Genomic DNA, 15,912 nt, shown 5'->3' on the forward strand with positions numbered 1-15,912 from the left:
ACTGAAGAGAGTCTGCAGCTTCAAATGCATGTTAAATATCAAGACTTTTAGAAGACGTGTTGAACATACAACTAAATAGGCTTAAAACAGGATAGACACATACAGAGTACAAGCAGAATTTAGGAAATCTAAATAAGATCAGTGGCTCCTATCAATGTCAATATTCAGGTTGTGAGAGTATACTATAGCTTTGAAAATGTTAGTATTGGGGGAAACTGGACAAAGTGTATGGGGATCTCTAAATTATTTTTTAGAACTGCATGTGAATCTAAAATTATCTCAAAATTTCAACTGGGAAAAAAAAAAAAAAAAAATCCCAAACACTCACACTACCACATGCTGGAAAGATGCGGAGTAACAGGAACTCTCATTTATTGTTGGTAGGAACGCAAAGCGGTTACAGCCACTTTAGAAGACAGCGTGGCAGTCTTACAAAACTAAACATGCTCTTTCCATACAATCTAGTAATTGTGCTCCTTGGTATTTATACAAATGGGTTAAAAACATGTCTACAAAAAAACCTGTACACAGATATTTATAGCAGCTTTATTCATACTTGCCAAAAGGTGGAAGCAACCAAGATATCCTTCAGCAGATGAATGGATAAACAAACTGTGGTACATCCAGACAATAGAATATTGTTTAGTGCTAAAAAGAAATGAGCTATCAAGCCATGAAAAGACAGGAAAGAAACTTAAATGCATAGTATTAAGTGAAAGAAGTCAATCTGAAAAGGTTGGTATGAATAGGCTGGAGCACAGAGGGTTCTTAGGGCAACAAAACTACTCAGCGCGTCACTGTAATGGTGGATTCATGTCACTATACATTTGTTGAAAGCCACAGAATGTGAAAGAGCAAACCCTAAGGTAAACTTTGGACATTGGATGATAATGTTGTATTAGTTTTGGTTCACTGTAACAAATGTAGCACCCTGGTGCAGATTTTGATAGCTGAGGAGGCTGTGCATGTGTTGGGGCAGGGAGGATATGGGAAATCACTATACTTTCTGCTTAATTTTGCTGGGAACCTAAAACTGCTCTAAGAAAAGCATTTTTATTTTTTAAAGTGATGAAACCGTGTTATTCACATAAGGAAAAAAAAGGCAAATTAAAAGGAAGTAGAACAGATATTTATACAGCACCTGTTATCCGTCATTATTCTGCTGGGTGCTGGGACACAATGAGAAGGGAAACAAACATGGTCTCCATCCTCTTAGAGTTTACCATTTAGTCTAGGACTCAGATATCAAACAAATCACACAGGGAGTTCCCGTTGTGGCACAGCGGAAACAAATCTGACTAGGAACTATGAGGTTGTGGGTTTGATCCCTGTCCTCAGTGGGTTAAGGATCTGGCATTGCCGTGAGCTGTGATGTAGGCTGTAGACCTGGCTTGGATCCCCTGTTGCTGTGGCTGTGGCATAGGCTGGCAGCTGTAGCTCTGATGGGATACCTAGCCTGGGAACTTCCATACGCCATAGGTACTGCCTTAGAAAGCCAAAAAAAAAAAAAAAAGCTTGTTTTTTTTGGCCAGTCCCTTGGTATGTAGAAGTTCCCAGGGCAGGGACTGAACCTGAGCCACAGAGGTGACCTAAGCCACTGGAGTGACAACACCAGATCTTTAACTTGCTGTACCACAAGGGACCTCCAGGGATACCTTGTTTTATTGTGCTTTGCCTCACTGTGCTTCACAGATACCGCATTTTTTACAAACTGCAGGTTTTCGACAACCCTGTGTTGAACATGTCTATTGGCACCATTTTTCCAATAGCATTTGCTCCCTTCTTGTCTCTGTGTCACATTTTGGTAATTTTTGAAATATTTCAAACTTTTAAAATATTATTATATTTGTTATGGTGATCTATGATCAGTGATCTTTGATGTTACTATTGCAAAAAGATTACAATTCGCTGAAGGCTCAGATAATGGTTAGTTTTCTTTTATTGATAAAGCATTTATTTATTTATTTATTTATTGCCTTTTTGCCATTTCTTGGGCCGCTCCCGCGGCATATGCAGGTTCCCAGGCTAGGGGTCCATTTGGAGCTGTAGCCGCTGGCCTATGCCACAGCCACAGCAACTCGGGATCCAAGCTGCATCTGTGGCCTACACCACAGCTTGTGGCAATGCCGGACCCTCAACCCACTGAGCAAGGCCAGGGATTGAACCTGCAACCTCATGGTTCCTAGTCAGATTTGTTAACCACTGAGCCACTACGGGAACTCCCGATAAAGCATTTTTAAATTAAGATATATGCACTGTTTTTCTAGACATAATGCTATTGCACACTTACTAGACTACAGTAACATAAACATAACTTTTTTTCTTTGGCCACACCTGGGGCATGTGAAAGTTCCCAGGCCAGGGATCAAACCTGCACTGCAGCTGCAGCCTGTGCCACAGCTGCAACGACAACAATGAATCCTTAACCTGTTGGATCACAAAGGAACTTCCAAACATAATTTTTTTTTTTTTTTTTTTTTTTTTGCTTTTTGCTTTTTAGGGCCCAACTCAGGCTAGGGGTTGAATCCGAGCTGCATCTGCGACCTACACCATAGCTCATGGCAATGCCAGATCCTTAACCCACTGAGCAAGGCCAGGGATCCAACCAGCAACCTTGTGGTTTCTAGTGGGATTTGTTTCTATTGAGCCACAATGGGAACGCCCCAAACATAATTTTTATTTGTACTGGAAAACCAAGAAATTCATGTGACTTATTTTACTGTGCTATTTACAAATGAGTAATATGATCTACACTAAAGGTTAAGGGTGCCTCTGAGGAAGTGATATTTTAAGGTGAACACTTACGGCTGGGTTAGCCTGGAGAAATGTTCTCGGCAGGACTAGCATATGTAAAGGCCAGGGTGGCTGGAGTACAGTGATAGGTCAGGATATGGGCAACAATAAGGGTGGAGAAACAGACAGGGATCAGATTATGCAGATTTTGACTTTTACAATTAGAGCAACTGATGACGTACTTGGAGGGCATTAAATGAGTAACATAATCTGATTTGCCTTTTAGAAGATCCCTCTGGCTGCTGTGTGGAGAATTAGAATGGGGGAGGGAAGACACACAAACTTGGTGATAGCTACAGCACTAGGTAAGTAGCTTGGATTAGGTAGGTGGTGGTAGGGAAGAGAAGTGGCAGGGTTCTAGATACTTAGATGGGAGAAATGATAAGACTTGGTAATAGAGTGGATATCATCAGAGGGAACGACAGAGTAGGAGGTATGAAAGATAGGCAGCTCAATGGTTTCTGACGTGAATGACCAAGTGGACAGAAATACCCTTTACAGAGGAGGAAATTAAAGGAGTAAATAATGGTGGAGGAGTAGGTTGGAAATTCAGAGTTATATGTATTAAACTTGAGGTCCCCGTAAAACATCTAAATGGAAATGTCAAGAAAGTAGTTGGGAATATATTTGTGGAACTCAGAATGGAAATATGGGCTCAAACAATATACTCCGGAGTCAAGAGTTTGAGGATGGTATTTAACGCCATGAGAGTGAAAGCAGTTGCCCAGGGGTGGCATATAGGGAAAAGGGTTTAAAATGGAGCCCTAAGGTTAAACTTGAGAGTTCCAGAGGTTAGACAAAGAGAAAGATTAAAGAAAACAAGCCAACGGAGGGGCTATAGAAAGCAAAACAGAGAATGTTTCAAGGAGAGGAGTCTATTGAATTTGATACTGCTAAGAAACCTGCTGAGAAACCACATGAGGTGAGGGCAAGTGGGGCTCAGTAGCATGATGATCACTGGGAAGCCTCACCAAGAGGAACTTCAGGGATGCAGAAGACACAGCGTCTAGAATGAAGGGTGTTCAACTGTGTGTAGAAGGTGACAGAGTGGAGGGAGGTAAGGAGTGCCAACAATTCCTCTGAGAAGCTTTGCTGTGGGAAGTGGGGGGTAGTTAGGATGACAGGACAAATTGGAAGGAGATAGTGCAGTCAAGGGAAAGGTTTTAAAAAGTAACTTATTTCCTTGTAGCAACTGAATCAGGCAGATTTGCTGATTAAGGGAGTTTTGTTTTGTTTTGTTTTGTTTAATTTGGGAGACAGTAGAACATTTACTATTAGATGAGTGTGAATATGGAAGAAACTTTAGAAATGAGTCCAGAGTCAGGGAAGTTAATTCACTGATAGAGCAAGTCCCTGAAATTAGGAGGGGATGGGTCACACATGAAGGGGATTAGTCTTTGTTAATAAGGTAAAGACCCAAGTTAGGTCACTGACCATGTATTTACAAGAAGTCAATATAAACGAAGCATACTTCTACCTAAAGAATATTTTTTTTTTTTGGTCTTTTTAGGGCTGCACTTGCAGCATATGAAAATTCCCAGGTAGGGGTCTAATCGGAGCTGTAGCTGCCAGCCTACATCAGAGCCACAGCAATGCGGGATCTGAGCCATGTCTGCACCCTACACCACAGCTCAGGGTAACGCCGGATCCTTAACCCACTGAGCAAGGCCAGGGATCGAACCCACAACCTCATGGTTCCTAGTCAGATTTGTTAATCACTGAGCCACAACGGGAACTCCCAATATCTGTATTTTAATATGGAAAGAAGCAGCTTCAAAAGTGCAATGGTTTTAGCTCACATAATCTTAAAATGTTTCAGGGAACCCTAGAATACTAGTTTTGGTCACAGCTCCAGAAAACTTCAAAAGGAGTTGTTTTGGAGCACTAAAATTTATGGAACATCTTACCGTACAGAGGTAGTAAAAACTGAAAAATTATAGCTTCAAAAATTATTTAGGTGCTTATGACAATGAGACCTAACCTCTGCATCATGGTATAAATTTTACAAAGATCTTTCACATTCATATTCTTCTGTTTTTGTAATATCTTTAAAAAATTGCTCCCTGAGGATGGCAACAGAGGATTATCACTCTCTGGGAGAGACATATGCTGAGTATTCATGCCTGAACATTTTGGGGTTAATGTCTAGAAGGGTGACTGGGCTCTCTCACAAATCACCATCAACATCTCAGACATCATGGAATGCTGGGCTGGAAGAACCTGATAGAGCCAAATGAGAGTGCAAGTTCTAGGTCCCAATCCTCTGCCAAGTAATGGGCAGTCTGCTCACCTAGATGATAACGGGGTGAACAAACAAACTCAACACAGATACTGAAAACAGAAGTGAAGAAAATTCAAGGTTGCCAAACACCCCAGTTACCAAGAGCATACATAACACAAAGGAAGAGTGTGGGGCAGTGTCTGATGAAAGCACAGTAATATGTTCTCTTTCTAATTACACAACCTAAAGCAGGGTCTGTCAACTTTAACACTACTAACATTTTGGACCAGATAATTCTTTGTTGTGTCCTGCGCGTTGCAGGATGTTTAGTGGTATCCCTGGCCTCTACCCACTCTATGCCAGTAGCACCTCTCCACCTGCCCCAGTCATGACAACTAAACATGACTCCCAACATTGCCAAACAACCCGTGGGAGCAGGAGCGGGTGGGGAGACTGACTCCTATTGAGAGCCATGGATCTAAATCCATTCCACTATGAATAAAGAAGCTAAAGGAATGCAAAGTAGACCTACAAAGCAAGTGGAGAAAGCTTATCAAGCGATCTTATTTACTTTCATTTAACAGTTTGCACAATCTTTACTAAAAGCATCACATGTTCCAAAGACATGCAGTATGTACCCAGAAAACTAAGTCTAGCCCAAGAGACTACATCTTATTATTTAGAGGGACTCTTGGTAATGGATTCAGGAGACCAAGCAGTCAGTCAACTTTTCTCCTTTCCACACTCAGTAATCCAAGTGCCCGCTGAAGGACATAGAATAGTGTGTTAGACACACACTCTCCGGCTCCCATATGCTGGTCAAGCCATCATTAATTGCCCTATTCTATGGGAAGGAGTCTCTGCCCTTCCGGAAACCTAGCTCCACTAACGGGCTCAAGACGACAAAGCCTGTGTTGCCTGAAATGCCCTCTTCCCAGGAGGACAGAAGATCACCCCTAATGGGTCAGCAACACCCCCTAATTGGTTGTATGTTGACAGGGTTCTACTAATCGCCTTTGAGAGAAGGGACACTCGGCTCTGTTGTCTTGTTTTACAATTATTTACTTTGCCCATCGAAATCTGATGGATTTTAGATACTTGGCTCATCTTCCCATTGCTCTAGTGTCAGAGTCTACCATATTTTCTAACAACCCAGGCCTTGAAAAGCAAATATTTTCGAAGACTTTCTTCAAGGAGAAAACATGAAACAATATTGATTTCACATGTTCTAAGAAAGAGATTTCAGAAACAAAAGATAATCTGTGAATGCTTAAACCTCAAATTTTGCTTTTCAGTTGGCAGATGCCTACTATGACCCCCAGTGTCACCCTCAAATCTTGCAAAGTACTTTTGAGTGTTCCTATTGATTTACTAAGCTATGTTGGCTATGCTGTAGCCAAAATCAACTTTATTTTGGTGTATGTATCTCGGAAATAAAACTGTTTCAAAACATTTGCAGCATAGCTCAGACTGGGTAGTTGGGCTTTACCTGACTTGGGGACAGAGTAAAATTGTTGCAACCCAAGACTCAGTCCCCCTTGAAGTTCCCACACTGCTTCTGCTAAAACCTAAATGGTCAACCCTTTGAAGGAGAAGCATGCCTAAGCCCCTGGAGCATAGGCCTGGCTCAAAGAAGCCTCCATAAAGGTCTGTTGTGTAAAACAAAAAAATGGACACTGTCACACATTAATAAGATGATTTTGTGTCAACTGTAAAAGATCTTTGTTAACTGTTGTTGGAGGAATGGATACTCTCTTTCTGCTCTGTAGAAGTTAACTGCATAAGAAACAAAAGACTCTGAATAATAATAAAAATCCTTAAAAAAAGCTAGTTTCATAGTTTGCAAAGGTTTCTCTAGGTTTTCCCCAAGAATGTTTTTTTTTTTAGTCCTTCCTCCAAAGCACAACCAAAAAGTTTTTAAAATCCCCAAGCACATTATTTACCACTTTTAGAAGCAGGATTAGACAAAGGAGGAGGGCACAGACCAAATCAGTTTTGAAGTATTAAATTCAAAGGGAAAAAAGGAAGTACACATGTAAGGTTTAGAATCATTGTCGCCCAGTGACCCCCTCCCCCCAACAGTTCTTGATCTCCAAACCCTAGGGGAAGGTAAATGTATGGTGTGAGATGAGGCCTCAGTTACGCTGGCATTTAAAAACATTTTGGCAGGTGCTCTGCCAGGCAGTCTATAATTAGTGAATGTGCTTCGGAAACAAAATGATCTCAAAGGGTTTCAGAAGCCAAAGCCTGCCTCCCGAGCACTGAGCTGTGTAGCCACAGGGCTGATGCTGTCTAGAACCAGCGCTGGGTGCCTGCCACGGTGCACACGTGTGTGCACGCACATGCCACTTCTGCAGAGTGTCTTTTTTCAAAGCTCTAATGGCTTGACCTCAACACCTGCTACACTTCCTGAAGACAGACAGGCTCTGGAGCTCCACTTGTTCCTCGCACGAGGCTGTACTTTCTAGGAACGACCGCACACACGCAGAGGCTGGCCAGCTGCCAAGGCGGGGGCAGCCCAGCCGCCTCAGGCCTGAACTTTCCCAGTGCTGTCAGGGCGGGATCCCGCTTGGAGCTGACTCAGCGGCCGGCATGGAACTCTGCCAACCACACAGCAGTGCGGGGGCTGCCGGCAAGTCACAGATGTTTTGCTAAACCAAAGCAATCAGCCGGGAGGCGGGTCTGGGCCGGCGGCCAGGCTGCTGCTGTCGGGGAAGTTGGGATTCTCTGATCCTAGTCCGAGCCCTGCCACTAACTCCCCAGTGATCTGAGGGAAAACCTCTGCGCATCTCAGCATCTCCCCTGCTTCTGAGCATGTCTGTATAGATGCAGCAGAGGATGGCACTGTTTGCAAAAAAGAGCACCTGGAGTCCTATTACCCACCCCATGCTAAACCTGTTAATCCTCACAGCATCCTTGGAGGTACGATTCATTATTTTTATTTCACAGAAGGCTCAAAGGAATTAAAAGCCCTGCTAAAAGATCACAAGGGATCTGAACTCCACTTGGCTGGCTCTTGAATCTACTGCAAACATTGCTACTGTAAAACTCAGATCAACTGCCCAGGCAGGGCTCTTTGATACAAAGATGCTCATTTTTCCGCTTGCAAAGGATCTTTCTCATGTAACTTCTTGGTTGCTCTGTGTAAACCCACAACTCTTCACAACTGATTTCTAAACAGCACCACTGGACCACATGAAGAATATGTGCTTATATGGGGAGTACCAAATATTAGCAGCTTTATCACGAATTCCCTGCCTAAGCACCAACAACTCTCACTTAACCCAGAAGAACTTATCATCACTCCCAGTCTTTGGGTGAAGAAAGCTGCATGGCAAGTCGGAAAGACAAGAAGATTAGAAGGCAAAGACTTGATTGAGAGCACAGATTCCTTAGGCCCTACCTACTGAGATAATTCATTAGGAACCTGGAATCTGTATTTCTTAAAACTCCCTGGATGACTCTGATGTTCCGCCACATTTGGGAATCACTGAAGCTTGCCTTAGTTAAAGGGAATTTTGAGGTTTACCTTTCCCTGTTTCCAAGAAGGTGATATAAGGCTGAAATGAAATCATGTCTAAAGGGCTGTTTGCTGGAAAATATACACAATGCAAAAGCTTCTCCTCAGCTATGTTCAGCAGCAAAACAACAAAACTATCCTTAAAGAGCATGATCCTGGATTAGGCTGGAGCTAAGACACTTAGGCAAGACAGTTCTGTTACCACAGTATTAGAAAAACTGAAATTAGAGTCACACATCTCATTCTTAGATATCTCTCATAACACACTGTTGCAACCTCATTCTTCCAAAAAAAAGGCTGGAGCTGACATTCTTTCACATTAAACTTGCAATGATCCAAATTAGAAGTTTAGAAGTAACTCACACATTTCACTGCTCTAATCAAGAAAACAACTATGAGGAAAAAACTTTATCCATGTCTAGGCTGCTGGTCACTGAAGTAGGCTGACAAGGCACAGACTCTGGACCTGGCAGTCCAGTACCCCTCCCTGGCTAGCCTTTCATGAGAACAAATAACCCCCAACACCAGAAAGACTGACCTGCTTGAGCTGCTCATCCAGATTCCAGCCTGGCTGCCCCGTTGTGGAGACTGAAGCTGAGGCCTTAGAAGCATCTTTGGTATGGTCTTCTTTAGCTTGCTGTCCATGTGGTGGGAGCCCTGGTGCTGGCAGCAGACCAGATACAGGTGCTGCCCTGGGGTCTTGGCGAGTCACCTTCTGTACATGAAAATATTTTGAAGCAGTCTGGGCCTCTTTCTCAGCGACCTCTGCAACTTCATCATCCCCATCCTCATCTTCCAAACCTCCTTCCTCTTCCTCAGGCTCTGAGTTCACTTTGCTCCGCTCAAAAACTCGGGCCACTGCCGGTGGAACTCTGGCTAAGGGACCCAGGGCAGGGCTGCCAGAAGACCTCCCAGGTGTGGCAGAAAGGTGAGTCTGCTGTGTGACCAGCTTCTGGGCATATAAGAATGGGGCTTCTCTCATCTGCTGTCCCTGCTTCTCTCTGGCATCCATCTGCAGAGGAGCCAGGTGTGGTGGCTGTGGTGGTGGTGGTGGTGGCGGCGGCGGCTGCTGCTGCTGCTGCTGCTTCTGCTGAGGCTGCAGTGGCTCCATGACTGCCTCAAGCTTCACCCACTGATTGGCATGGCTCTGAACCTGGGCACAGCCCAGGAGGCACACTGGGTCTATACCTTTAAGTGATTCATAGAAACCACAAAGGAGGGAAAAAAGGGGGGGAAAAACTACATAAAACAGGTATAAAAATGTTTTCTTTTCTCCAGTAAAGGGCGTGACTTCTGAACATTAAATATATGCCCTTAAACCTGAGTTTTAAGATGAGTGAGTGGTGGGAGTTGGGGGGTAGGTGGTAGGTGGATAAAGAAAAGTGTGAAGAAGAGGAACAGGATTTAAGAGGAGAAATATGGGATGAATCTCAGTAGTGGTAGACTACTGTGGGTTTGAAATGAAGTAAATCCAGATGACATCAAGTCTGCAAACATCTGTGTTCTGATCTCTCCCTCAACATTATCAAACATTAATCTGTTTATTACTGCAAAAGCAACTGGGTTTGCACTGTACAGAGGTTTTAAGTATGAAAACCACAATAAAAAAGGGAAAGAAGGGCCTGCCTATAAGAGAGAATATTGCTTATGTTCCCAGGCCCATCAAAGAAAGATAGTGCCACCTAAGCAGACACACAGCTATCAGGCACATGAAAGATTTCTCTTGCAGAAAAGCAAAACCTAGTAAACTGCTCTTGGGTTTAAACTTTTCCCAGATCAAATCGCCAGCCTGCTTTTTGAGTGGGCTGAATGAGCCATGCTAACTGGACATTACAGACTCAAAAAGAATCCAATTTCAACAACATGAGAGAAAGAAACAGGCAAGGAGGCAAGAGTTTCAAATTGCAATCATCATTCAAAAACAAATGGGGGGGTAATTCCTCTGGAGATTTTTAAGTTAATTAATTGGAAACAGGTATCAATATTGTCTAAACAAAACAATGCTTCTTTTTTATAAACAGCCTAGTAAACAGATCTTTTCACCTTCCCCTTTCTTTCTGATTCACTTCTATGACAAATACAAAAAGAAATGGCTTTCAGGCCAAAAGTATTCTGGGGGCAGGTTTATCAGCATTCTTACCAATCAGTCTCCAAACACACACCCCTTTCACACCCTCTCCTCCTCTAACCCCCCCCCTCCTTTCCTTCGTTCCAGGCCCCCACCTGCAACAAACCTCACTTGAGTTATGTTTCCTCAGCAAGGCTCCATAACTGAATGGATTACTATGCATGGGCATACTTTAGATGAACAGGATTTGCAACATGGCGTACAATGTTGTCATCACATGAAAGAAGAAGCTGCACTGCACAGGTTGGGACTTGATATTTGCACTGTTCCACTGTATTAGGATTGGGTAGAAAGATTTTTAAAAAGCAGCTAAACGTATTAGCATCTTCAAAAATTCATGAGGAAGTAATCACACCCCTAAGCAATAAAAACTGCTTGGATTTATGATTTTTTTAAATGGGCTAGAAAAAAAAAGGCACAACTTTTAAAGTTAGGCAAAGTAGAAATTTTAAAATTCTCACTTTCTGCTTATCTTAGGAGCACCGCTTTTGCCTTTTGCAATCTGTGAGAGATTCAAATTCCAATTTGCTTCTGTCTTTACTTCCTCTCCTGGCACTTTAGAAAGTGTGAGTTATGCCTGAAGCAATACTTCGTTCTGCTATAGCCCTTTTTATAGTGTAACAAAGCATGAAAAGATTTACACCCGCATTAAATAAACCCAGCTGCCAAAAATGTTCATTTAAAATAAAAATAACTTGCATCAAAGAAAAGTAAACAAACGAATAAAACAAAGAATTCAGTGGTCATTTTAATTCTCCTAGTAACATTAGGCAATCAATCACAAGTGGGGTAATTTTTCAACCAAGTCCTGCCGTCATTGAACAACTGCTTCTCATCTTATGGCACCATCTTCCCTGCATGCTGTCCCCAGCAGAGGGGGAGGTGTCTCACAGCCTCTTTAGTAAGACTGAGATGACTCAGTTCTACAATTCGATACACACACCCTCCCCCAAAGAGCCCATCTTCCCCTTGTCCCTAAGTAGCTAGTTGATTCAAACAACAATACTACCTGCCTACTTTTAGAAAAGTTATGTCTCAGAAATATAAACCACTCTATCCCTTCAGACGTCCCCCTCTCCCATTTCCCCTAAAGTTCCCGGACCTCCAGGTCCGGCGCAACGGACTGCTTACAGCTCTGAACCCAGCCTTGCCCACCATTCTTTTTACCTTTGCTGCCAGATCCCTCTGGCCTCAGCTCCCTTTAAGCCCCACACCTCCCCCCATCCCAGCCATTCTTCATAGCCCCCCAACCCAACCCTATCACTTTTACCTCTACCAAGACCTCCCAGCCAATCCGCCGGCTATGCTTAGATCGCTCCAACCCCACCTATTCTTACCCTCTCAGTTCCCGGGGGCCCCTTACTCATCCCATCCCTTTATCTCAAATCACCCTAATGGGCGAGGGCGCCTCCAGGCTCCTCCCAGCGTTCTCACTTTTCCTCCGCGGCCCCCGCGCTCCGCCTGCCCGCGCCTTCACGTTTTCCCTCTACACACCTGCCTTTCCTCCTACCCCTCTGTCTCCTCCACCTGCCACAACCCCCGCTCCCGCCGAGGCTGAAGGAGCCGAGCCCGGAGCGGCTTACCTGTGTCAGGCGCTCCGGGTCAGCCGTCGTTGGAGGAGATGGCCACTCAGGCCCCGGCTCGGCAGCTGGGTTTCGTACTTCTCCGCAGCCGGCGGCCACAGCCGGGGCGGGGCCCGCACCGGAAGCGGGACCGCTGGGCCGGACTGCCGGGCCGGGAAGGGGCGAGGCCACAGGGATGGGGCGGGACCTGAGGCCGGAAGCGGCCAAAAAGGGAACAATGGGCGGGTCGGGCGGAAGTGACTTCTAGGAACAGCCCCGCCCTACTGAATCGTGGGCGGAAGCGAGTTGAAGCTGGCGGAAGCTTCTGCCAATGGGAAAGCGGAGACAAGCAGGAGTTCCGGCGTCAGCACTTTCGCGGGGAGTTGAAATCAGCTGGGGTGCCTAGTCTTTTTTGCGCGTTTTCTGGTTGTGGAGGGTGATGTAGTGCGGGCGGTAGGTAGGGTAAATAAAGGACAAGGACTGTCAGGATGTTCTTCTGCTTTAGTCCCTTCCCCAATCTCCCACTTTCAAACTGGTCTTCTGAGATTCCCGCTTCCGGATCTGCTTTTCTCCGAACTTCTCTGGACTGAGACCTGGCTGTCCCGTAAGGATGCTGCATCCTCTCACATGGGTTAGTATTTTCATTTCCTGGGTTCCAAAAGTGGGGGACAAATGCTGCCACCTTTTGTAAAAACCCTTGTTTCTCTGAAGCTTAGTCTTTTTGTGAATCATACAAATTAGATTTAAAAAAAATTTTTTTGGAGTTCCCTGTTGTGGCTTAGCAGGTTAAGAACCCAACTAGTATCCATGAGGATGCCTGTGCAATCCCTGGCCTCTCTCAGTGGGTTGAGGATCCCACGTTGTCATGAGCTGTGGTGTAGGCCAGCAGCTGCAGCTCTGATTCCACCCCTAGCCTGGGAACTTCCTCCATACGCTGCAAGTGCTGCACTAAAAAGAAAAAAAGTGGTTTTTTTTTAAAATTTTTTTGGTTGCATTCGCAGAGTTTGGAAGTTCCCTGGGCAAGATATCAAACCTGTGCCATGGCAGTGACTTGAGCCATAGCAGTGACAACACAGGATCCTTAACCTGCTGATCAACTGGGGAACGCCTAGACTTAATTTTTTCATTTTATTATTTTTTAATTGAAGTACAGTTAATTTACAATGTTGTATTAGTTTCAGATGTACAGCACAGTAATTCAGTTACGTGTATATGTATGTTTTCTTTTTCAGATTCTTTTCCTTTATAGGTTTTTATGAAAGAGTTTGTATGGTTCCCTGTGCTATACAGTAGGCCGTTGTTGGTTATCTATTTTATTTATAGTAATATGTTATCTGATGCTTACTTCTTAAGACACTCCTCTGTAGAGAGGAGACCATCTGCTAATTTGTTCACCCAGCTCCTTGTCTTACTTTCCTCTAACCATCTTCCATCTTGATCATTTCAGTCAATGTGGACAACCCATTTCACATGCGGGCCTCATCCCTTACATTAGCCCCCCAATCCCAGTCAGAAACCTGGACCTTGTCACCAGAAACCCTATTGTGTCATGAATCAGTACTTCCGACATCCCTCTGTCCAACCACAGCCTGATATTCTTTACCTGGACGGCTCAAGAACTTCATTTACATTGTTTTCACTTTATCAGAACCTCCAGTTCTGATTGAAAGCTTCTACTTAATCCTCACTTTTCACTTCACTCCTTATCCATCTTAGATTCAGCAGTATATCATTACAGTCTCCCTCTTACTTACTCTTAAGCCCACCCCAACACCCCTCTTTTCCCCAACTAAGTCCTCCACCCTGGATGAACTAACATACTTCTCCATATACCTTGTCATAGTAAATTGTCCTGATGAACAAACAGGCATCACTAAATGATTTCAACCTTAAATGAGCTCCGAACAGTGCCTGGAAATTTCATTTTATTTTTCTAGTTAACTTGTTCTCCACTATCTGCAAATCTCTAAACCCTATGCTTCCCATACCTCTTCCCCTGATTATCTTACTGTGTAAGTAATAGGAAATGTAGAATACCCTAAAATCTAGAAATCTACATATGTTTCCATCCTGTCCTTTCCTCCTATAATTTACTCAATAAAAAATAGTTGTTGAACTCCCACTATATTCCATATGAGGCACTCATCTAGGTGCTTGTTAAGCAGTGAACAAAAAAAAAAAATTCCTTGTCTTCAAGGACCTAATATAGGGAGACAGAAAAACATACACATGTATGTTTATGTGTATATATGTGTGTATGAAGAAGAACAAAGCAGGGTAAGAGTTAGACAGTGGTGTCAGGTGACTGCTGTTTTAGATGTTAGTCAGAAAAAAACTCGTTGATAAGAGACACTTAAGCAGAAACTGGAATTGACTTGATGGGGGTGAGCCATGTGGATATCTAGAGAAAATATGTTCTGGGCAGAGATTACAGCAAATTCAAATGGTCTGAGGCAGGACCATGCTTGACATACTATAGAAATAGAAAGATACAAAGTGAGTGAGGGGATAGTGGTTAGAGTTGAGATCAGAGAGTTATCCAGGGGCCCATCTACCTGGGACTTAATAGGCCATGGTGACAACTGGATTATTACCACCTAAACCACTGAAGAAGTTTAAATACACAGTGATTTGATCAGATTTAAGACTCTGAAAGTTTCATTCTAGGAGTTTGTGGCTCAGTGGTAACAAACCTAAGATTCCTGAGGACGCAGGTTCGATCCCTGGCCTTTCTCGGTGGGTTAAGGATCCGGCATTGCTGTGAACTGTGGTGTAGGTCGCAGATGTGGCTTAGATCCTGAGTTTTTCTGGCTATGGTATAGGCCAGTAGCTGTAGCTCTGATTCGACCCCTAGCCTGGGAACTTCCATATGCCACGGGTGTGGCCATTAAAAAAAAAAAAAAAATTCCATTCTAGCTGTTGTGCAGAGAATAAGCAGTGAACGTAGAGGGGTAAGAGTGGAAGCATTAGCCCTGGCATAAGATGACGGTGGCCTGAACTAGATGACACAGTGAATATGCTAAGAAGTGGTCAGATTTCAGGTGTATTTTGAAAGTAAAGCCACAGGACTTACTAATGGATTATGTATACGTTAGAGATTCAAGGATGATGCCAAGGTTTTTGCCCCAGATAACTGGTAGAACAGTGCTAACATTACCGACCTGGGGAATTCTATCAGAAACTGACCCCAAATGGAATACCACTCAGTAATAAAAAGGAATGAAGTATTAGTAAACCTCCAAACTTGGCATTATAACAACATAACAATAAAGGCATTATGCTGAGTGGAAGGAGCTAGTCTCAAAATGATAGTCTTGAAAATATTAAAACTATAGTGATAGAGAATAAGTCAGTGGTAGCCAGGAGTTAGGGATGGAGTAGTGACTGTAAAGGTATAGTTAAAAAGGAGGATTTGGGAGTGAGGGAACTCTTCTGTATCCTGATTGTGGCTATGTATAGTTACATGAATCTATACATGTGTTAAAATCCATAGAGATGTACAATAAAAATACAGTCAGTTTTATTATATGATAATTTTTTAAAACCAAACCTTCCATGCATGCTCAAATTTCCCTTCCCAATTCTCAGGGTTCTTCCTTTAACTCTTGCAACATTGGACCCTTCCATCAGTATTCAAACAAACTCTTGTTTCAACCATCTTTTGCTTTAAAAAACAAAAACAAAAAAA

At 43.4% G+C, this 15,912-nt stretch overlaps 1 protein-coding gene across 1 annotated transcript in view; it reads right to left on the reverse strand.

The window, feature by feature from the left end:
* Positions 1-12,379, reverse strand: part of ARID3B (AT-rich interaction domain 3B) — a 66,258-nt gene extending 53,879 nt beyond the window's left edge. The window contains 2 exon segments of the mRNA XM_021099056.1: positions 9,073-9,722; positions 12,246-12,379. Of these exon segments, the coding sequence (XP_020954715.1) occupies positions 9,073-9,645 (573 nt within the window). The 5' untranslated portion in view covers positions 9,646-9,722; positions 12,246-12,379.

This window comes from Sus scrofa, chromosome 7 (genome assembly GCF_000003025.6).
Source record: "Sus scrofa isolate TJ Tabasco breed Duroc chromosome 7, Sscrofa11.1, whole genome shotgun sequence".
Taxonomy (NCBI): Eukaryota; Metazoa; Chordata; class Mammalia; order Artiodactyla; family Suidae; genus Sus; species Sus scrofa.